The sequence below is a fragment of the Cryptotermes secundus genome, unplaced genomic scaffold (assembly GCF_002891405.2).
Source record: "Cryptotermes secundus unplaced genomic scaffold, Csec_1.0 scaffold545, whole genome shotgun sequence".
NCBI classification, from domain to species: domain Eukaryota; kingdom Metazoa; phylum Arthropoda; class Insecta; order Blattodea; family Kalotermitidae; genus Cryptotermes; species Cryptotermes secundus.
Window position 1 is genome coordinate 1,067,963 of NW_019737089.1, and position 24,593 is coordinate 1,092,555.

At 40.7% G+C, this 24,593-nt stretch overlaps 1 protein-coding gene and 1 long non-coding RNA gene across 2 annotated transcripts in view; one reads left to right on the forward strand and one right to left on the reverse strand.

The window, feature by feature from the left end:
• Window positions 1-5,636, reverse strand: part of LOC111870099 (bone morphogenetic protein 2) — a 43,274-nt gene extending 37,638 nt beyond the window's left edge. The window contains exon 1 of the mRNA XM_023862101.2: window positions 5,046-5,636. Coding sequence (XP_023717869.1) covers window positions 5,046-5,366 — 321 coding nt within the window. The 5' untranslated portion in view covers window positions 5,367-5,636. The remainder of the gene's footprint in view (window positions 1-5,045) is intronic.
• Window positions 1-24,593, forward strand: part of LOC117282758 — a 133,585-nt gene that overhangs the window by 26,032 nt on the left and 82,960 nt on the right. The gene's annotated exons all lie outside the window — the stretch shown is intronic.

The following is a 24,593-nucleotide window of genomic DNA, read 5'->3' on the forward strand; positions in this document are numbered from 1 at the left end:
TTGGTTTCCTTCGGTAATCTTTGTTTCAAGCCCGTCACCATGGCCGCGCAATATAAGGCATGAACTGTCTTCGCTCGCTCGGACGCTGGGATCGTGGGTTCGAATTCCACTTAAGGCACGCATGCGTTTATTCTGTGTTTGTGTTGTCCTGTGTCTAGGTAGAGGCCTTGCGACGGACTGACCACTCGTCCAAGGAGTCATACCGTCTGTGAAAAATGATTACGGAACTGAACAAGAGGCCTGGGCCCTGAATGGGATCGAAGTGTCATTGAAAAAAAAAACATTGTTTTATATTTCACTGAGACATTTTGCAAAGATGCTATATAGCCACATAAACATAAAACTACATACAAATATGTGCCTCCAGCACTTACTAATATGCCGCGTCAAAAAGTGAAGTTTTCCAGTGTTTCGGCGAAATTTGCCATTTTCGGCCGCGAATACCCAAGGTCTAGAATTACATATAAATGAATGCACTTTCTGAAGGACACCTCCTCAGTTCACCTTGCGCATTTATCGACGAAATAAACGGTGTAGCCAAACTGACATTCCCCCCAGGCCGAAGAGCCATCAACTTCACTAAAATTTGTTCAGTTTTTGGTACTTAGAATGAATATAAAATTAGGTAATTAAAATGTAGACACTTATATAATTCACTACAATCTTATTAATGACGTAGATCGTTAATAGATTTAGGAGATAAACTATGCAAAAGAAGGAAACTGATCATCCTCCGTCAGTTATGTGAGATACAGTAAACACTCAGGTTTGCGTCAGGACTGAATAAGTTAAGAACCTTCTTAATAGGCGAATAATTTACTACCAGTTTAATGCCTCACAGTGCCCTCATAGCAATTTGAAAGATGATTATGGTCCCAAAAGCATAGAAACGAAAATATATTCAAGTTATCGTATGAATATATTCATATATACCCCACAATTCAAATTACTCAGGAGATGGTGTGCAAAGAATTGCTTCCGTGTCAGTTTAGCAAAGACTCTGGCTGCAGACACACTTTCATATAACCTTAGGATTCCAGCTCTGTGCTGATTTATTGCATATAATTCCGTAGGTTAGGACAATTCAGTACACGTTTTCAAATAGCTAATCAACCAACTAATCTACTTATACATGCCTATTAATTAATTAACTCATGGTACAGGATTTTCACTAAAGAAGTAGTAGATAATTCATCTTCGTAAGAAATTCCCTGTTATGGAATCCGGAAATTCACCACATAATCACAAAAGCCAGTCATAACATGCAATATTTTACACCATAAAAAAACGAATTAAGATATGCATATACATATATTTATTTTTGTATATAATCCATTAAAATGTTAAATCATTAATGCAACCCTGACCGGCATAACTATGAAAAATCCCTGTCTTATGTAGTTCTAATTAGTATTCAGTAACAGCGACAGTTCGATCTCATATGAAGTGATAGTCCTATGCAAGATTACAGAGCCGAATAAGGATTGCATGTGTTACTACACTTTCGGTAATAATGCAGATGATAATTTACGGATTCGACCTAGAGAATTTACATCGATATACTTATATGTGCAGACATATGTGTGTGTCTGTACGCATACATACAGACAAATGCACGGTGCCTTTCTCTGCCGGTACGCAGGGTCCTGCATACCGGCAAACAACTGACACATAGCGTACAATTTGTCCAAAGCTGAAAGTAGCACATCGGCCGGTGCATTCTGGATTTCGACCTTGGGGCTAAAACAAGACGTAAGATCATGAACTATAACGTTTTGGAATTAAAGCCGTATATACCACGTATACCTTATATGTATATGTATGAAGTTGTCCCTGTGCTTAATTAAGCACTGTGCCGTGAAGACATATGGGAAAGCCATGTGGGGGAGAGGATATACAGCTTCACCATTCTTGACCGAGGCACTAAGTTGAGGTAATTGATCAGTTTTACGCTCCGGCTGTATTACCGAGACCCGAGAGCCGATATGAAATTTGTGGAGAAGAGAACAATCTTGAATCACGGGACAACCCATCCGTACTGGTTTCTTGATGAGCAGTGTAACACTGAGACAAGTTTAGCTGTGAATATTTCAGATTCGCGTTGTAAGGCAACATTCTGCTGCTACTGAGATGTGCTATCTCTTTTATCAGCCCTCATATTATCACACCCTCGATAATTTATTGGGGCTGATCTGTTATGTTACTAGTATCGGAAAGAGAAAGCTTTTAATAAACTTTCAAAACCGTACCTAACATGACTGAAGACAGGCTGCAGAAAACATTGGGTACAAACTGGGTGTTTAGCCCCGAACTGTTCTACTAATTTATAGCTGAAGAGATTAAGATTAAGTAAGGCCTACACGGAAAAGAAAGGAGAATGTTTCTGCCTAAAGGAATATATCAGAACCGAGCTCAGTTGGCGAGATACCTTTCATTGCGATTAGGCAGCGGGTGCGAACAGACGGAACCGGTTCGACCACGTGTCTGACGTGAAATTCCCCTAGACAGGATAATGACGGACGGGCAAATTTCTTCGTTCTCTAGATTGAATTTCTTTCTGAAGCACAGAACTCAAGTGGTAAATGCTATTTTTTAAGCGGTATAGCAATGCCCTCCCGAATGTCAGCTGGCAAGTCTGAAGGAACAGGAGTTCGGTGACCAGAGACGAAGTTGACCGTAATGTCGACGTATGAAATAGACCTGAAGCACTCTGGATGTAGCGGAATAGCCACATGGAGGGGACAATACATTACGCACACACAGTTATTAATCAGAGTAGTTATGTGATTGCCGACCACAGTGGGCGCGCTGTCTGAGGCATGAACCATCTTCACCCGCTCGAACACTGGGATCGTGGGTTGGATTCCCACTTGCGGAATGGATGTCTGTGTGTGCGTCTATTCTGTGTTTATGTTTTTCTGCGTGTAGGTAGCAGCCTTGCGACAGGCTGATCCCTCGTCCAAGGAGTTCTGCGGACTGTGTATAGATTAAGGAACTGGATAAGGGACCAAGGTCCACAAGGGCTATAGAGCCATAGGGAGATAGATACATAATCATGTGATTTAGGATTATTATATTTTAAAATAATAAAATATGTGTTTCATCTAAATTAATACATTTTTTCTAGCTGAATGACCTACAATTTTTAGGCTGCACAATCGGTCGCGATATGCTTTGTACAGACATGTAACAATATGTGCTCATTTATTTTTCGGAATGTGAACTTGAAAGGAGGAATTGAACGTCTCAGCCGATGTAGACAATCAGACATTGCATATTTTGATGACGAAGCCAGAGCCATAAGTACACAGTAATGGCTGTTTATTCGTCCGTAAATGATTTGATGATGCGGTGTCAATCTCAAGGGTTACGAACAGTTGAATGAGATGAGAATATGATTAGGCAAGGAAACTGGAAGTGACAGAAGAAGAGGCGGGTTTGGCTTATTTCAAATAACTGCCCTTGATTCAAAGGCTTAGGAAAACCACGAGAGACAAAGTTTTACGGCGTTGGTTTGAGGATCAAGACATTATTTTAACGTACTAATGACGCTTAAAGTGCCACTACATATGAATATTTTATTTAGATGATTTCTATTTCGTGCCCATGTACAAGTGGATCGCATAACACTCATCCCAGAAACTCGGTATGTCATAAAGATGACGACAGGATGTGATATCGTGTGGCATTTCATTGTAATAGTTTATTAACTCCGACTGTAGCCAATCGAATCACCATGTTGTCACAATTGCACTGTTAGACTACTTCCAAGTTCCATAAACTTAATCTTTATTACGAAAGCAAGGGGTTCAACTCGCATCCAGTGGCACCGTGCCAGTCACTTGTGTGGTTCAACCATAGTCAACAGTTGATTTAGTGCTTCATTTTAATTGGATTCCTATCGCTTTAATTGTTTTATATGGGTCATATTTCGCAATGGTTTGAATTCCGGAGCGTCAACTATATTTCATTTCTTCATAATTCATAAAACCTTATTTTTATCGTTGAAACGACAACCTATAACTTCTTGACAACATGAAAGATTCTACACACTGCAAACTATGTCTTCAGAAGTACATTTTATTTGGTAAAACAATTTAATATATATGTTTTAAAACTAAATAAATCCTATTAACTTACTGATTAAACAGAAGCAACGTTAATCAAGTTTCGTAAATTTTTATTATTTCCATTAGAAAGAAAATAAATGGAACCATATTCTTAAATATAAAGGCATAGCAAAATTTTAGATTAATCAGACGGATTTGCTATATGACATAAATGGAATATTACTGAGAGAGGTAAAAACGTAAGAGTAGGTGATTTCACTTCAGCCCTTTAGTAACAGACGAGTGGATAAGCGCGTGCGTCGTAACCCATAGTCTTAAGTGCACGAAATGAAACGTTTTACGCTTATAAATTTCTTAGCAACTGTCAGTTATTAAGTTTTTGGTTTAGCAGTAAGAGCTCTCCGTCACTGTTACTTTCCGTCTCTTGGTACGAGATTTCATGCCTTCGTCTATCACGCGATGTTGCTAGCCTTACTAAGAACGACTCTTGTTTGGAAAATTATTATCTTATGAGAACAGAGGTTTTCAAACCACGCCTCTTGCACCAAATAAAATGCTTATGCTGACAAAAGACAAATTAACTAACGCTATCTGGAATAAAATATACGCCCGAATTACCGTAACACGTCACTGAATGCCACAATCACACGCAACGGAGCGGTCGGAGAGACACGCGAACCGGAAATACCTCTGTCAGGGTGAACCGCGTTTAGCGAAGGAATTGAAACGGAATAAACGTACTGTCTGTCTGTCACTGCACACCTCCTCGTTCTCTCTCACTCTGGCGGGATTTCCCAAGCACCTGATGAAAATTCTCTTTAAGGGAAAGGTAAGAAAAGGCACGAAACAAAAAGAAAAACAGTAGGCGTTACCACAACTAGTGCAAAATCAGGGCGCCGCGTGATTTCTAATAAGGACTAACATATGAATGAACTTGGTACTGTAACCTACTGCCTGAAACCAGGCCTGACTTACCTTGGATGCGTCGGGAGCACGGGTTAGTCCCAGGCCTTCGAGGATCCTTTGTTTGAGTCTTGTCACTTCTTCCTCTCCAAGTCTGGAATTTTGTCCTTCCATCAAATTTGCTTGATATTCTTCCTCTTGATCGAGGTCGTACGGAGCTGGTGCCGGAGCCGCGATGACAGGAACTGGGACGGAAAGAGCCGCTACGCCGTGACTGTTGCTTAGGGAGAACGCGAACAGCAGTGGGGCGGCAAACAAGACGAGAAACAGTCGGAAGGTGGGAATGGGACCAGGGTCGGGCACTGCTACTGAGGTCAGAGGATGCCTGCCCATAGCCGGTCCACTCAACAACTCTCTCACAGGCTCATTCTGGTCGCGCCACAACCAACGCACTGATACGAGTATAACATTAGCTCACTCAACCACAGGCCATGTGGTCTCTTGCAGCAGCCGGACTTGGGAAATACTTTATATATAAGGATTCTGTGTGGAATCATTGGCGGGCTCTTAACTTGATTGGCTGTTCTCGGTACTAAGGCGGAGTCTCGCGCTGGCTTTCCTGCGCTTCGCTTCTCTCTGCTTGGAATCCTGTTGCCGGAAGTGAGAGCCGCCCGCACCTGCCCACTAACCAGACACGGCAAGATACGAACCGAGGGCTTACCTACCGAGCTTTGTAACGATTTGCGGGGTAATTTACACTTTTCCGAGAATGAATTTTCATACATCTCCCCATAGGGTTTTCAACCGTCTCTCACCTTTCACAAGCTAAGTGATTAAGCAGTGCGACGTGAATTTACCACGAACACAGGCGTCAGTTTTCACGTGCCCACACATAATGACGGGAACCCTTATTGAAAACATAACTGCAGTCAATTTGGGGATCATATTTATCTTGCACAGGATTCGTTAAACGAAATAGTTAAATTAGAAGAACAAGATTGTAAACGTAAGCTTATATTGCGTGCGTCTAAAGGCAAGTTCTGCAGAAGAAGGAATAAATGATGAAATACATTGATCCATGATATTTAAATTATTCGTAAGAATTATCATTGTGAATAACTTAAGAACTGAAATGATATCCTGTAATTCCGTGGTGACTTATTCTGGATAAACTGAATAATTTAGACACCGATGAGCTGTTTCATTCCAACAGAAAATATTGAATTCACACACACACAGTTGATTAGACCCTGTTAGTCTATGATCATTTAAATTGGCGAAAGATCAAGCCTATGTACTGAGTACACTAAATTAATGAACAGTCAATATTAAGGCGTCACTATTCACAGTTATTTCATATACCAAAGAAGTTTAAATACATACAACTTTTTAAATATTGGCATATCCGTCAAAGTCGTATTGTAATAGAACATTATATTAAACGAGCAAAACAAATCTAATCTCAGTGCAGTCTGAAGTTAGTCAAGATTTTCGTCGGTTTTAAATGCGACTTTTACTGAAAAAAATGAAGCATTCACCTATTATGATCATGAATGAGAGACTGGCAGAACCATCAATTACATGTTACATAAATTTATATTCTTTTAGGCTTCAAAATTCAGTTTGAGATACTTTTAACTTAATTATTATAGAGATTAACTATTCAAAATCATCTTACAATTTATCATTCGACTTTTTGAATAAACATACAAACTGAACTTGTTTCCATTACCAGGAATTACCTTCCCACATTAACTGGCTTAGAGTAATGCATATTTATCGATCCTCAAGAATATATTGCCAAATTAATAACCAACGAACTAATTAAATAACTAATTAACACAATTGACATCCTAATATAAGTCTACCGACGTATCCTGATCGGACGATAGGTCCTAATCAAGTATTCAACATTGCCTCCCGTGGTGAGGCTAACATAATCCGAAAATCTGTCATCCTCTTATATATATATATATATACACTAACAACTAGGCGGTTTCTATCTTGAGCCATCTAACTGTTCATGTAATTATTTGTGGTTTTAATTTTGTACTATGTTTAAATACAAATAAGGGGAAGGCGGTAGCGTAGTTGATTGAGTCACTGTGCTACAAGCCGGAAGGTCGCGGGTTAGATTCCCGATGAAGTCACTGAATTGATCTAATCCTTCCAGCCGCACTATGGCCCTGGGGTCAATCAGACTGAAACACAAATTAGTACCAGGTATCTTCCTGGGGGCAAAGAGCGACTGGTGCATAAGACTGACAAACTTGGCGCCATCTGTGAGCCGAGTGTCTAGAGAAAATGTGGGAGCCTTGCCGTCTCACAAACCTATGGGCTTCCACGGCTTTTCACAGAGACAGATTTACCTTTACCTTGTAAAATATAAATGTATAAAATTTTCACTGATCAGTTTTCGTGAAGACCTTGTAGATTATTTTTTAGAAAACAGAATAATAATCATCACCTAGGGACGTGAGTATATGACAGTGTTGAAATACTTCAGAATAGCAGTAACATGTCAAAATTATAACCATCGAGAAATTAGAAGCAAATATTTTTGGAGATTGTTTACTTCCATTCAATACAGAATCCACCATCTTCCATCTCGTAAACAAAAACATGAAGATCAAGAAGACAAAACGAGATGAGTACATTTGTCAGTTGTTTACGTTGCTATCAAACTTCGTTCCTCGCCGCCAGGTGAGAAAATCGAAGGCGCCTGACATCAAAGGGCCGAGGAAAATATGGGAATTTAGAAACCCCGAAGCAGCAGGGCGATAGAGAAAAGTACTTAATATGGAGATTCATAATTTTTACACCTAGTGTTATTAGGGCGATCAAATCAAGGAGGATAAGATAGTAAGCACAGAGAAAGTGAAAAATGCATACGGAATTTTGCCCTGAAAGCTTAAAAAGAAAATACTGCTTGGAAGAAATTGATGTAAAGCGGAGAGGAATATTAAAGTATACCTTGAAGGAATAAAGTGTGAGAATGTGGACTGGATCAACTGGCTGTGCACAGTGCCCTGCCTAGCACTAGTGGACGTGAGAATGAACCTTCGTGTTCCGTAAAAGAAAGGGGAATTTTTTGAGCAGCTGTTCAAGTTTAACACTGCACAATGGAACTATTTAGCTAGTTTATTAGTTGCTATAAGTCGCTCGTTAAACGGTATGGTAATTCTGTTGTCCTAGGAACTAGGTACTCCAGATCTCTGCATTAGTTAGGGTTGATTGCTTACCTTCACATTCCGGCCACTTTACCCATTATAGAGAAATTATTACAGCCTTCCTGGATTCTCTTAGCTGTAAAGGTCTACTTGTCATTCAAGTACACGTACTTTTTTATGAATTCTAAGGTAATATTTTTAACACAGCTAAGTGATCGTGAAGACTGAAGTACACAACACTCACATATTATATGCTCATGTATGAGACGTTCATGTTTTAACGCAGTAGTAGTTTTTTTACATGTACGAATATGTATCTTTCTTATCATCAACTGTGACAGTGGACTCCAGAGCAATCAATATGCTTATATGTTCTCACATAACGTCATGCAGTGTAAGATGGTAAACAAGTTGCATTTAGATAGTGAACAGTGTTCAGCATATAGGCCTAAAGTCAGTGGTTCGAAGTAACTTGTGAAGCTTCATTCAGTAGGTTTCAGCTGCGCGTGGCGTGAGGATCCTCTTGTCAAAAGAAAAAGAATATATTGCTTTTAGGTTTTTTACATCACTATTAGTATCATATTCAGTTCAGCTAGATGAGCACTAGATATAAATTCAATTATACCCTGTTAAACAGTGCCACTTTGGAACCCATTGCTAGTTCCGTTCATAGCCTCAGTAACCAAGAGCAAACTCCACAGTGTCTCGTACTCTTTTAGTTAAATTCATGGCCACGTGTGTAGTAATTATATATGAAGAGTTTATTTTTGCGATTGTTAATTTATTCCACCAAAGCAATATGATTAATATAATATCTCATATGCTATATCTTTTATATACGAGGATCGTACTGAAAGTCATGAGCAACAATTTTTTGTAAAGTAATATGCATTATTATTGACAAACCATATACACCACCTCAATCTACAGGCTTTTCTTTATTTTTCCACATAATAGCCACTTCTTTGTACACATTTCTCCCAGCATTCTGGGAATTTGAAAATTCCCCTCCTGTAAAACTCCGTTCCAGCCATCCGAAGACACTGACGCACTGCTTTCTGAATTGCCTCCCTTCTCTCAAAACGTTGTCCACGCAGCGGATCCTTCACAAATCTGAAAAGATGGCAGTCGGAGGGTGCCAGATCAGAGCTATAGGAGGGGTGTGGAAGAACTTCCCACCCCATCTTTGCAATTGCTTCAAATGTGAGGCGAGCGGCGTGGGGGCGAGCTTTGTCGTGCAGAATGATGATGTTTCGTCCCGGGCGTTAATCGTGCAATGCACGATGGAGCTTGTGTAGCGTCTGGACATATCGAGCAGCATTGATGGTTTGCCCAGGTTCCAGGAATTCGGCCAGAATGAACCCCTCTGCATCCCAGAAGACTGTGCCCATCACCTTCGCAGCTGATGACACTGTCTTTGCCTTCCTTTTTGATGGAGAATGCAATTGGTGCCAGTCCATACTCTGCCGTTTCGTTTCAGGCTCGAAATTGTGAAACCAGCTTTCGTCACCTGTCACAATACAGAGCAAAAAATCATCGCCTTCGTGTCGATATCTCTGCAGCAGTTCTGAGGTGATGGCTTTTCGCTGAACTTTGTGGTCTTCGGTCAATAACCGCGGGACCCAACGAGCACAAACTTTCCTATAATCAAAGCTTTCAATCATTTCCTGTACTGCACTGTGCCCTATTCCAAGTTTTCGGGCTATTGTGTCCACAGTCACACGCCTGTCATCTTGAATGATCTCATCCACTCTTTCCTTGTTGCGTTCAGTTGAGGCTGTTCGAGGACGACCGCTCCGAGGCTCATCTTCGATGCTGGTGTTCCCATCTTTAAAATGTTTCACCCATCTTCGAACACTGCTCGCACCCATGCACACACTTCCATAAGCATGCTGAGGTCTCTGGTGAATTTCTGCAGCAGGGATTTCCTCTTTCACAAGAAATTCGATGACAGCTCGCTGGCGAAACGACATATCGTTGTCGGCCATTTTGTTAGGAGCGATACTGGTCACGTGATACAAGCTATCGACGTCACAAGACACTCAAGGTTAACACAATAGCTGGTTCCACCTACCACCTTACTCCCTTTCGTCTGCTCTTCCCAGGTTGCATGCAAAAATAAGTTGCTCATCCTACGTATATATTTTATTTTATTGTAGTGGGGTGGGACTAAGTCCCTCGTACTGCAGCCCCTTCTGGTCTATTGTACGAGCCCCAGATGATAGGTGAGGGTGATTGTGGAGCAACTGGTGGAATGAAGATTGGCAGGGGAACCGAAGTACTCGGAGAAAACTTGCCCCAGCGCCACTTTGCCCACCACAAATCCCACTTGACCAGGCCCGGGATCGAACCCGGGCCGCCGTTGTGGAAAGCCAGCGACTAACCGCTTGAGCCATGCCGCGGCCAATCTTTTATATATACAGTATATACTGTATATCTGCCTAAAGTTTATATGCGATGGACATGTGGTTCCATTTTATGGAACTTATTCGAGCATCGGTGCTGTTTATATGGCCGTACATAATCAAAGCCTAGATACTTTACTTTAATATATAGTCTGGTATGGTTAGATATTACACGTATTATTGATTCAGAATCATATATTCTGACAACTTAACGCAAGTCAAATCATGAATCACTGAAGATTTCAACTTGAATATAAATTTTCGCACGAAATCTGAACTTGTTTTAATAATGTATATTATCTATCAGAACGTAATGAAACATCATGAAGTTCAACCATATAGTATTTATTATGCAGCTCTAGAGGAAAGAAATTTGATTGAATTTGGTAATCAGAAGACTAAGTAGAATGTGGCCAGAGGATCTCATTAGATAAGCACCAGAGAATCATCGGAGGATGATACCTGCTTCAATATTACATACACCTATTTCTTTTACTAATTACTCTATTTATGTATATCGAGTAGATTGTAAAATAAGAATTAAAAAAAATGATAATGAATGTCCTTAATACAATTTATTGATCAAGTACTACTTGGGTTCGGACTGGGCAGCAGAACTTAAACGTCCTATGACTGCCAATATACCGTGCGTATTTTGTTATTTTATTTCTAGAGAATTTATTTATGATTCCATTAACGACGCTTTCATTAGGTCAGATTGCATATCGTCGAATTGTGTGATGATTACTAAATGATAATTCGGGAAAGAATGTGGGAGAAAGCTGTCTCGGCCAGTATTCACCCGGAGGAATTGAGAAAAACCACGAAGACCTCCATTCAAAATATTCCAAGCGGAGATTCAAACTAGGCACCTCCTGAATACAAGACAGAGCCTTAGCTGAGTCGTCTTGCTCTGCATGATTATTTGTATCCTGATAGATAGTAATTCGGAAGTTGCTTCATACAAAAATAGCGACAATAAGTGACATACATCGCATGTTATGTGCAATTCCTTCGTAATATTTCCTCGAGATTGTCATGAAATATTTGGACTTAAAAAAGGCTAAGGCTATCGCTTTAACAGGCCGTGGAGGCCCACAGGGTTATGAGACGTCGAGGCTTCCAAATTTTCTCTAGACAATCGGCTCACAGATGGCAGTGAGGTTGCCAGTCTTATGTACCGTCCGCCCTTTACCCCCAGGAAGATTCCTGGTCCTCATTTCTTTTACAGGCTGAGTCGACACCAGGGCCATATTGCGGCTGGAAGGTTTAGGTAAATTGAAAAATCGGACGAACTCATCGGGAATTGAACCAAGGATTTCCTGCTTGTGTCATAGTGCCTCAACCAAGTACGCTATGGACTTATGGTACAGGAATTAGGGACGTTGTCCACTCCAACGTCTCTTTTTTTTTCCCTTGGTTTGTTATGTTTCCTTCAATTGTCAGACCTTTTGTAGTGGAGAGAGCGTGTGAATGCTTCCAATACCACATTGACTTCCTCTCAACACTAGTGAAGTTTTGTCAGCTGTTGTGTGGGGCTGAGCATTGATACCAGTTTCCCGCGCGACAGCTGTGGTTCACCGACGATTGGCCCACGTGGTAGGAGCAACTCAGCTGTCCCCTCTCTCAGGCAGAGGTGTGTGTGTTCGTCAGTTCATGAGGAGGGTGGCAAAGATCCAAGATGTTGCTAACATCAACGGCATGTATATAATCCACCTGCCTTTACTATTTGGGAAGTAGTGCATATACCACTATTTGGAGGTATATTAACTCTTCAGTGCATAGTGGTTAGTACGTGTACCACCTGCTATAACATTATAAACTCCTCGTTTTATTCATAGAGTACATTTGTGGGTTTCATATGATTGTTAGGTTAAAAGGCGAACCGTACTAAGCAATAACCATTATTGTAATGGAGAAGCAGTATGCTCTCTGTGAGGTAGGATTTTAATTTTTAAATATTATTTGCATTAATTATGACAGGCTAATTCTCTTGACCGAGAGGAAGATCCATGACTACTCAGATTATATCGGTGAAGAACGAGACTCCAAAATCAGGTCATCAGCCTAAAGAGAGGCTTGAAACTAAGAAGACGGGGGGGGGGGGNGGGGTTTACTGTGGGGCCCTCTGCCGTGAAGTGACATTAACTGGGCTCAGGCCCTGGGGAGGGGGGTAAAACGCTATGGTGAAGAATATTTTCTTTGTCTTTCTTGAGATTTTACAAAAACCGCCATTCGTGAATGAGATTCACTGAGACATGATGGCTTTTATCTTCGATTTCTAATGTATAACAGAGAGTAAATTTGATGTACTATTTTCAGGAAATTCGTTTATTTCATATATTGCCTATTCAGATAAACATGCTGGATTCTGTGGATATCAATGTGTTTTTAGTGATGAACTATTCTTGTCAATAAATTAGTAGCAATATTAATGACTAAATAAACAAAAAAAACTCCGTGGCTTGAGTCCGCAAGCGAACTCTATCGACCGAGCGACCGCCGCTTGTCGGCGAAATTAGTGCCAACTTTAGCGGACAGAGTGTGTCGCGTGCTCAGCGCAATGAATTCCCACAGCCGATAATTTCGGTTCTCTAGAGCGGAGCCGCTATTTCCTTGAAATAGCTCTTCAGTTATCCTCACGAGGCTGAGTGGACCCCGTTCCAGATAGACTACTTCTCAGAAAATCAGGTAGCGCCGGGAATCGAAGCCGGGATCTCTGGATCTGTAGGCAGAAACTCTGACCATTAGGCCACAGAGGCGGTCATTAATGAATAAATACTATATTAAATTGACAATCAAATCGTAATAATATACTGGTACCTACCATGAAAAGTACTGTTTTCTATGGTTTTCGTATTATGTAATTAATTTGTTTGTTATTTTTTAGACTTCTCGACTGTGGATTAATAAGGTATTAAACGGTTGTAAGTATTGATCTATGTTGCATGTTCATTGTTTCCTACACTCTAAGTAATGTGCAATGTTTGACACCAAGCTTAGACTAAACATGTAAAACTCACGGCCCGCCATCATATTTTTATACTGTGTAACAAAACAAATGATACGTGACATAAATATCGTAGATGCTGTTAAGCACATATCTAATGTTTCAGAGTCGGCACTATGTAAATGTATATAAATTCTCAGTACATCTTCAACCAGATTCTTAGATGAGTCATAACTAAATCCATGGAACTGAGTCCTTCTTCAGAAACCCACAGAAGCTCAGGTGCTAAAGAATTTCCAAATATTTTATGGAATCCAAAAGTTCATTGTCTTGTTCACAAGAGCCCTCCACTGGTCTCTATCCTAAGCCATATCAATCCAATCTATACCACCCCATCCTATCTCTATAAGTTCCATCATAATATTATCCTCCTTCTAACATCTAGGTCTTCCTAGTGGTCTCTTTCCTTCTGGCCTTTCCACCAGAATCTTGCATTCAATCCTCTTCTCCTCCATACTTGTTACATGCCCTGCCAATCTCATCCTCCTTGACTTGATCAGTCTAATTATACTTGGCAAAGAGTAAAATTATGAAGCCCCTCAGTATGCAGTTTTCTCCCAACTTTTCCCTCTTTGGTACAAATATTCTCCTCATCACCCTCAGTGTATGCCCCTCTTTCAGTGTCAAAGATCAAGTTTCCCACACATACCAGGCTATTGGCTAAATTATAGTTTTTTTTCATTTTTACGTTTTTAAACAGCAGACAGGGAGACAAAAGTTTCAGAACTGAATGGTAACAATCATTACCTAATTCAGTCTGTTCTTAATTTCTTCATTAGTCAAAATTTGATTTATTTTAGATGGATTTCTACGGGATTGCCTCCGTCTGGAGAAGCTTCTGGTTAAACACCATTATTGTGGCAGTTCTTTGTCATGCTTTACCCACATATTTTGTTAAAATCACTCTCTCGGGACCAGAGCAAGCATAGCTTAAACAGATTTATTTAACTTTGGGTCTGTGTGAATTCCAGCTACCAGAGTTTCAAGAAACGACCCACCGCCTGCAATTACAGTACTTGTATTTATATTCCTATTATCATCCGAAGGAACATTTCAATTATGACAGCTTGCTCCCAATTTGCAATTTCGAATCAGGCTGTTAGTTTGTTCAGAACATTTTCTGTCATCCCATAAATATATATTTTATTGTGAGTTTATTATTAAGATCCTTTAGATTAGAAAGCGTCTAGCACACTAAAGTGCTTAACTCTCACGTGATAATTATTGAAGATATGTGTCTTACGTGAAATAGTTCACCTTTAAAGTAAAATACGTGGATGACAAGAGAAGAAGCAGAATTAGAAAATGAAAAAATAGTATTTCAAATCCAGTGGAGAGAGAAGTACTGTATTATTGAAAATAAAGCTAGAATAATATCCATAATCTGTAAAAAAAAAATCAAGGGTATATTTGCAGAGATAATACAACTCGAGGCCAATTCAGATTTAAACCAAAAATATTCTGGAGAATTCAAGAGACGTGATTTCAGGCATTGAAACTCAAGAAAATGTTTTAAAAATATACTTATGTTCATCAGAACAAGCCGTTAAACATAATTCTGGCTTATACCTCAGAACAGGTAAATCATCAAGGCCTGCTACTAAAGGAAACTTAACAAAACTGAAAATCCCTGTCCTGTGGGATGTCGCGCTGTATTTTTCATGGACTTGCTATGTTGGCTAGGTTTCTTACATAAAATTGTCACCTCCCTTTCTATCATAGTTTCAGGTCTCTGCATGCTTTATAACAACTTTGTTGCAATTTCTTTATTAAAACCGTCACAACACAACTATATTAAGGTCAGTGCCAAGTTTGGCTCTGCTACATGTTTCGGCTACCAAAAGCCATCATCAGGCAAATATATGGCCAACATACACATATATACACCACTGAACTTCGGTACTACTAACTTTGGATTTTTTTTCATTAATATTAATTAATGATATTAATTATATTGAAATACTTGGCGTAAAAGTACAATAAATTAGACTATATAAAACGAAAGTTATAGTATAAAACAAGATTAAAATTCTTCAAGTGATGCTTTACTTTGTTGCACGCTTTTCCGTTATCTCCCATCGACAAAGCCTCATCTCATATTTATAATGCCGTAGTTATGCTGACATGGATTGTCCAGTGACTGAGGTTAGCTCTTTCCAAGGGACCCAACAGAGTAGGTGTCTCGGTTTACCCTGCCAATCTTCATTCCACCAACTTCTCCATGATCATAATCACCCGGGGCAGGTACAATAGACCAATGAGTGGCCGCCGTGCCGAGTGGACCCAGTTAGACTCCACTCCACTCCCCACTAAGCGAATAAGTCTGTGTGTGTGTTTCTTATGTTAACAATATTACCACCCAGTATATTCACGTCATCATCATAGACCAACAGTTGATGTGCCCCATTGAATTTCAGTCCTACCTGGTTTTCCTGGACTTTCCTAATGGCATACTCTAAAGCAAAATAGAAAAGCAATGGCGATAAAGCATCTCCTTGTTTTAGACCATTCTGAATAGGCATATTATCAGACAAATATTTACCTATACCGACTTCACTACACTTTTTGTTTAAACACATTTTAATCAGCCTATCTAGTTTCATGAGTACCTTAAACTCTATCAGAATATTGTACGGCATTTCCCTCCTAACGGAATCATACTCTTTCTTGAAGTCTAGGAGTAGCTGATGTACTGTCTCATCCAGTATCTGACGAATGTAAAAGATCTGATCAGTAGTTAATCTGTTAATTCGAAACCCACACTGATGATCCCCAATAATATCACCTATGTATGTACGTATACTTAAATTTAAGAGTATGGATAAATTTTGCATGAAGTCGATAGCAGTGATATCCCACGATAATCACTACAGTCAGTTTTATCACCCTTCTTATGAACTGGTATAATAACAGGCTTCTTCCACTGATCGGGTTATTTTTCCTTATTCCGAATAAAATTAATTAGCTTATGTATCTTAGAACGTAATATTTCATCTCCTGCTTGAATCAATTCTGCTTGAATTTGATTACTGCCTGGAGATTTATACCTTTTTCAAATTTGCAATAGCAATTTCAACTTCGAAAGGACTAACGGTACTAACGGCTCAGCTGTATGTATTTCTATCTGTCTAACATCGCTGACCTTATGTACATTTCAATAACTGAGAGAAGTAATTTTTCCACCTATTCAAAATGTTGTGGGAATCTGCATGCAGATCACCGTTTTCATCCTTCGCTATGTTACTTCTAGGTTGGCAACCCCTCTTGAAGCCATTTATTCCTTTATACAGATCTCTAATGTTCTAGTTTTTCTGTCTGTTGCTAGCTGATCAGTTTTATCTTTCCGATATCCCCTCCTTTTATTTCTGAAATGCCTGCTGGTTTCACGTCTTATATTGTTCAGATTATCCCCGTTCACTATCTTGGATCCTGTAACCACTTCAGTTTGGCTCGTTTTATATGGTCCAATAATTTTGAGCAATCTTTGTCAAACCATGGCCAATGCTTGTTCAGTTCATAATAACTTAGATTCTCCTTGGCAGAAATTTTGCCATTCTCTCTAATAGTTTCCTAAGCTCTGAGTTTTCCAAAGCTGCAAACCTGTTTGAGATTTAAACACGATATTGCTCCTTATCCTCTTGTTTTTTCTTTAGCACTACAGCCCCAGTGGGCCTAGGCTTACCTTCATGAACTTCTCCGTTCACTTCGGTTTTTTAGATCTTACACCTTCGGTAGGACTCCTTGGGCGGGTGATCAGCTCGTCGCAAGGCCTCTACCTGTACAAAAACACAGAATAACGCACACACACAAACTAAACATCGATGCCCTGAGTGGGATTCGAACCCACGATCCCGGTTTCCAAGCGAGTGAAGACAGTACATGCCTTAGACCGATCGGCTACCGCGACCGGTTCCTTATCCTCTACTTTGTTTAATTTCTTGAGATTGAATCTCTCCGTATGAACCCTGTGAGTTGTTTGTTTCTCAGTGCCAGTCTCTCCCAAACTTTTGCCACCAACAGGTAGTGGTCCGTATCACAATCTGCTGCCCTGAACGACTTGACATCAAGTATACGTGAATGCCATCTCATATCATTTCAAATATTATAAATTTGGTTGTGCGTCTTCCCATCAGGAAATGTCCAAGTACAATTTTGAATGTTACAATGTGGGAACATAGTACTTTTGACAATAAAATCTTTGGATGTGGCAAAGTTTACTACTCTAACTCCATTAACATACTAATTTCGTGTAAACTCTCATTCCCAGTCGTTCGTTTGAAAATGTCTTCCTTACCTACTTTTTCATTGAATTCTCCTAACAAAGAGTTCATATAGTATTTAGGGAATTTATCGAATACACGTTCTAGTTCCTCGTAGAACCGGTCCTTCATATCATCAATTTTATCTTCTGTTGGGGCATGGGCATTCGGAATGACGACACCGCACCAGCGACCTCTTAGTATTATGTATGACATCCTATTACTAATGAACTCTACCCTCTTATCTGCTGATACGATTCTCTTTTGTACAAAAAAACCGGTACCAAATTCATGGTTCTCATTCACCTTTTCATAGAAAAATGCATATTCGCCTGCTGGTTCGGTGCCCCCTCCATCCCATCTGACCTCGTGTACTCCCATTAAATCTGACCTACTGTATATTTTGAGATTTCTTCTGCCACTGCCCTGAGCGAACCTACCCTGTACACAATCTAACATTCCAAGGACCAAATCTCATATTTATTTTCTTTCGCTTAGGTCTTTTATCCAAGAAATCCCTCCAGGTCCGAGGCTTCTTGTGATCTTTAGTAAGTCTCATAGTTTCTTTAATGCACTGCACAATTTCTTCTCGAATTTTTACTGCTTATTAATGCTAGACTGAAAATTTTTGTCAGGGAGTAAAAATAGGAAGGATGGATACCGTGTTATGCTTAATATCTTGAAAGCGGCTTACAAGACCACTAACAGCGCAGGAGAGCATCATGAATTGAAGATCACTCTTCAGATTTTCTTAATAGGATCCTGGTCTATAATAATGTATATGCTGAGTATATAAAACATGTGCCTCAAAAAAATGTCCGGCTACATCTTTCGGATATCGTGGCATATGGAAAATATAGGTAAATATATGATACTTCACGCGTCGGGGTTCCGTGACTGACAATAACGGGTTCTGGATTAGATCATTAGATTTACTGGAATTTCTTTACAATTACACAATCAATTATGACAGCTTACAATCAATGTCTAAGGGGGCCCATACACGTACGAGTCTGGCTCGCGAGTCCGACTCTGCTCGGGTTCCAATGAGCCAAACTCGTCCTTGTGTGGGTCGCCACGCTCATACGTGTGTGGTGAAATTAATCCGAGCCCGGCTCCTCACCGAGCAGAACTCTCGAACCAGACTCTTACGTGTATGAGCCGCCTAAGACTCGCTTCATTCCTTACTGAATCATAAGTGTCCTCTTTTCCACAGTGACGAGAGACGAACCAAGAATTCCTCCCGACTGAACTGAATGAAGAATGACGACTCATCTACGAAAGAACTCCAACCCTTCTAAGCGTTCTCACGTGTCCTCCCGTTTATGACTTCGGAAGAACCGAATTACGATCACCAACTAGAGCAGTTAGTTGTCATTCTGTCTGTTGTCACGGAAACGTGATTACAGAACCGTTGCTCAGTAATGGATGTCCGCTCTGGCCCCACTATTCCAGCTTTCAGACGGTGCTTACCGAACCGTTGCCTAAAAACGAAGGTCCTACTGTTGACTGTGTAATCCGGGGAATGTGTTTACTTAAGCGTTGTCTAGCAGCGTCACAGTAATGATTAAGGATAAAATAATGAAGCCAGACGACATTACCGTGCTGTTTCGCAGTGTCACATCCAGCTGCCTGATATTCCCAATGTAATCTAACTCACGGGGAGTCGTATCACATTCGATCTATGTTTGTGAATTCTTAAGTACCACTGGAGAACTGAGAATGTGAAGGAGATGCAAAGATGGAGAAATTAATTGAAACCGAACTAGCAACATGTTGAGGCATTTCAAGATTGCGTGATAAGTGTGAGCTTGATGGCAGAGTGTGGGAAACGTGCACAAGGGACTTGCTGGAAAATCTCGAAAGTCAATTGAGGGTCAAAATTCCAAGGAAATGTGCACACAATCGCCTAGAGGGTCTCTAAGGCGCTTTTTTTTTTTTTGAGACTGGTTTCTACCAAAGCAATAATATTCAGGGTGTTCTTCATAATGCGAAGTGGAAAAAGTTGAGGCAATGCGGATCGTCGGATTGACTTTTGTGGTTGACTTTAATATATGAGTAAGAAAAGTCAAATTATCTTATGTGAATGCTTTTGGAGGTGGGGGCACGCTGTAGCGTAGTTGGTTGAGGCACTATGCTACAAGCCGTAAAGTCACAGGATCGAATCGCTGGATTTTTTTTTCCAATTTACCTAATCCTTCCATCCACACTACTGCCCTGGCGTCGACTAAGGCTCTAACAGAAATGAGTACCAGGACTTAAGTGGGAGGTTAAAGCGCTGCCGGGGCATAAGGCTGACAACCTTACCGCGATCTGTGAGCCAGCTCTCTATAGAATGTGGGAGTTTCGACGTCTCACAACCCTTTGGGCCCCCAAGGATTGTTACCTTACCTGTTATGGAATTGCTTTTCAAACTTAAGGATAGGAACAGTGAGCATAGTCGTGCGTACTGGTTCAAATACAACCAGTACAAATAAACCAAATTCCTAGTTTTGGTCTGTCCTCCACCGAAATAATTGGGCCATTTTGCTATAAATGAACTGTCACTTGCTCTTCCTACGTACAAACCTGCGGAAGAAAATTGTACCATGTATGGATGCAATGTACGATCATTGACAAATGTTACTTTCAGCAAGATTAATCGCCGCCAACTTACAGTACAAGTACGAGATAATGTGCCTTCTAAATGTTCGTTTACCTGGAAGATGTGGGCGTAGAGGACATGCGGAGACCTCGCTTATTGCAGCTACCCCTGCTTCTGCTTGTGGAGAGCTCTAAAAAGGTCTGTGTATGCCTACCTGGCTACATTGGACGGATTGAAGTGAGAGATTCAATTTCCCTCAGTGGGGATTTCACAGCAATATTCAAGCTGTTCCTGCGACATTTTCAGCAAAGCACTGACAAGGATGGTGGGCATTTTGAACAACTGTAACTTAAGATAAACTTCAAGCAAAAAAAAAATCAATCTTCTGTGTGCTTTAATGAGACAGCCTCTGTGGTCTAGTGGTCAGAGTTCGATTCCCGGCGCTACCAGATTTTCTGAGAAGTAGTGGATCTGGAACGGGAACAGCCTCGTGAAGATAATTGAGGAGTTATTTCAAGGAAATAGCGGCCCCGGTCTAGAAAACCAAGATTAACGGCCGTGGGGATTCGTTGCTCTGACCACGTGACACCCTCTATCCGCTAAATTTGGCACTAACTTCGCCGAGAAGAGGCGGTCGCTCTGTCGGTATAGTTCACTTGCGAACTACAGGCCACGGAGTTTGTTTTGTTTTTGTTTGTGTGATTTAATGTCAAGAAATAAATAAAACTACGTAATATGTGCATAAATTTTAGGTATATTCGCAAACTACATAAGAGTATATAGGCCTGTTGTGTGTACATGTGTAGGTCATTTAAGTACACTCTGTCAGATGTGAATGTTATATAGCACCAAATTTTTAAGGCATTGTCCCAGCCTTCGAATGGAAGCACAGACATGATTTAGAAAAAAAATCAAGACAATCTACCAGTTGCCCAGAAATGTATCCAATTATATGTCGAAAAAATTCAGATAGGTTTTGAGCAAAGAGATTGGAATAAGGAAGATCGTCACTGCAGAGCGGATACTATTGCTGTTTCGTGTCTGAGTATCCCGGTTTCTAATCTCGACCCTGACTGAGGTTTCTCGTACTTTCATCAGTCTCTGCAGACAAGTTCCGGGAATGTGCCTCAAATTAGGCTGTGTTCGCTTTCTTCTGCATCCTATCCAATTCTTTATTCCTTAATCATCTCGTCATTCGACGCTATAGGGTCTGCGCTGTTGACAGCGTCGTTAAATAAACAACAAATAAATAAATAAGAGAGGGGTTCTGACGTAGAAACTGTTTGAAAACTTTTGTTGTAATTGAATAAGAAATGACTATGATATGCCTCTTCAAGAATTGTTCCAACTGTCCGCACTTTGCTAAAACTGATTAGCGAGGGATTTAACTTTTTTTATTTTATTTATTGCTAGTGGGGTGGGACTAAGTTCCTTTTACTGCGGCCACTTCTGGCCTATTGTACCAGCCCCAGATGATAGGTGAAGGTGATTGTGCAGCAATTGGTGGAACGAAGATTGGCAGGGGAAACCGAAGTACTCGGAGAAAACCTACCCCAGCGCCACTTTGTCCACCACAAATCCCACTTGACCAGACCCGTGATCGAACCCGGGCCGCCCCGGTGGGAATCCAGCGACTAACCGCTTGAGCTATGGCGCGGCCTGGGATTTAATTTAATTTCACAGTAAAGACCGACAGTATGAGCCATTTGATAATACACTATCTATCATATTTGCAAATGTTTGTGAGAAGGGACAACTGTCAGAAAACGTGATAGAATTCCCGTAACGCGTAATTGCCAAATTCAACCTCGAACCCAGGTGCTCTTGTTGCCTGTGAGCTGCAACAATTACACAGTTCCTAAACCGCTAAATTGCGATTCGAATTAAACTGACAGTACTTCGCAGTTACCTGAAACTAACTATCACCTTTAGGATGCATGTATTGTACTGTAATATATTAGTCGGATGTGTTTTTCCCGGTTGGTTTTTCCTGCAGCCTATAATTTTATAGTGTCGTTCCGAAAGCAGTTCAATACGACAGCCTGCATGCAAGGTCGTGTTGCTGATGGGGGAGCCCCCTGGGTGACGTGTAAACTGGTGCAAGTAGGTGGACTTTCCTTATCCGCTCTATATTTCTAGAAACCCCCATGACTGAACAACAGGCATCCAACCTGGCAGCAGTAATGCTAGAACCACTATTGTTTCATGTTGGAAGATTCGAGTGAATGCCGCCTTTGAATAAATACAGAGCCATACGATTCGCGGAACACAGATTCAGTCTAAAACACCAGTTTTTATGTGAATGCATTTGTTGGTGCATTCTCATGTCTGCAGATCGTCTATTAAACTCCTTAATTCATCCGTACATCGGGCATTAGACAACTCGGGAACGAATTTAATGAAATTTTGTATTAGCGGGTTTGAATAAAATTGGAACGTTTCTTTCTTCTGGGATATATTGCCATGTTGTCCGGTGAAACTCAGTCGACGTTTCGGAAAGACATCGCATCCAAATTCAGGTTCGAAGAGTAATGGTAACTTCTCGATCCGGAACATAGAGACAATACTTTCCTCCGAAACGTCGAGAGAATCTTAAATCAAAGGTATTAAAATTTGTTGATATATGTGAGTTTTTGTTAAAACCGATAACAATATCAGATGCTTCATGAAAACTTACATGTATTCATATGAGTATCTCGACCTAGACTAGCTAAAATTTGTTGTTTAGAACGAAAATTCGTAGAACAATTAACCACATACAGGGTTATTCAAAAAGAATGAACCGATTTCATGACGCATTGCTTCAGTTCTCATGCATCGTCATGGAATGAGTCAGTGAACATTTGAAAGAGGAGTTATTTAAGTTGTGAATGGCTGCCACATGGGCGCTGAAGTCGCGTCGTTCTTCCGGCAACGTTCAGTTGTTCGTTTACCCTCGGAATGGCGAGTCCTCGGCAAAAGGCGTTCTGCGTTTTTTAACAAATTCGGTTGTCACGGTGCAGCGTGCTTTTCGAAGGCGATTCGGCATTAATCCGCCCTGTCCTAAGAACATTCGACGGTGGTTTCGACAGTTTCAAGAGAGTGGGTGTCTTTGTAAAGGAAAAAGTCCAGGACGACCACGAGTCTCGGAAGAACAAGTGGCAAGAATCCGTGCTGCGTTTGAGAGGAGCCCGCGGAAGTCAACAATTGAGCTAGCCGTGAGCTTGCGATCCCTCAATCCACTGTCTGGCGTGTGCTAACAGTACGTCTACATTTGAAACCATACAGACTGCAGCTCGTTCGGGCAATTACCAATGACGACAAAAGGAAGCGGATGGAATTTTGCGATTCGATGCTGGAGATGATGGAAGACGAAACCTTCATTTCACGTTTAATTTTTAGTGATGAAGCGACTTTTCACTTGAGCGGCACAGTCAATCGTCACAATGTGCGTATTTGGGGAACAGAGCACCCACATGAAACAGCTGAGCACGAAAGAGATTCCCCTAAGGTGAACGTCTTCTGTGCTGTGTCTCAGGACAAGGTTTATGGTCCCTTTTTCTTTGAAGGAAACACCGTTACAGGACAAACCTATCTCGATATGCTCCAAAACTGGCTCTTCACTTCACTGCAAGCAGATTCGCATGACTTCATTTTTCAACAAGATGGAAAACCTGATGGTCCGAGCTTTTTTAAATGAAAAAGTGCCCCAGCGATGGATTGGTCGGAAGGGGGCCCAAGACCTTGCTCTTTGTGCTTGGCCAGCGAGATCCCCAGACCTCACCGTGTGTGATTTCTTCTTGTGGGGATATGCAAAAGATCACGTTTATGTTCCACCGCTACCCACTAACCTCGATGACCTTAAACATCGAATAACAACAGCGATTAACTCAGTGCATCGCGATATGCTGATACGCGCCTGGGAGGAATTCTCTTATCGCGTTGATGTTGCCCGTGCTGCAGGTGGTGGCCACATTGAACACTTATAAGACAGGAAATAAAAGTTGATTGTGAGTAGAATACTTGTTTGTGACATGGCTGGAGTTTTGTATTACTTTCCTTTAACAAAATATTGCATAATAAAATCGGTACAACTTATGCCGTTATTTCACGAGTTTCAAAACAGTTGACGAAGGAGACATTATGAATACCTTTCCGAACATACTTGTATATATTCAAGGGCTTATGATCTCCCGAATACGCCTGAAGATTG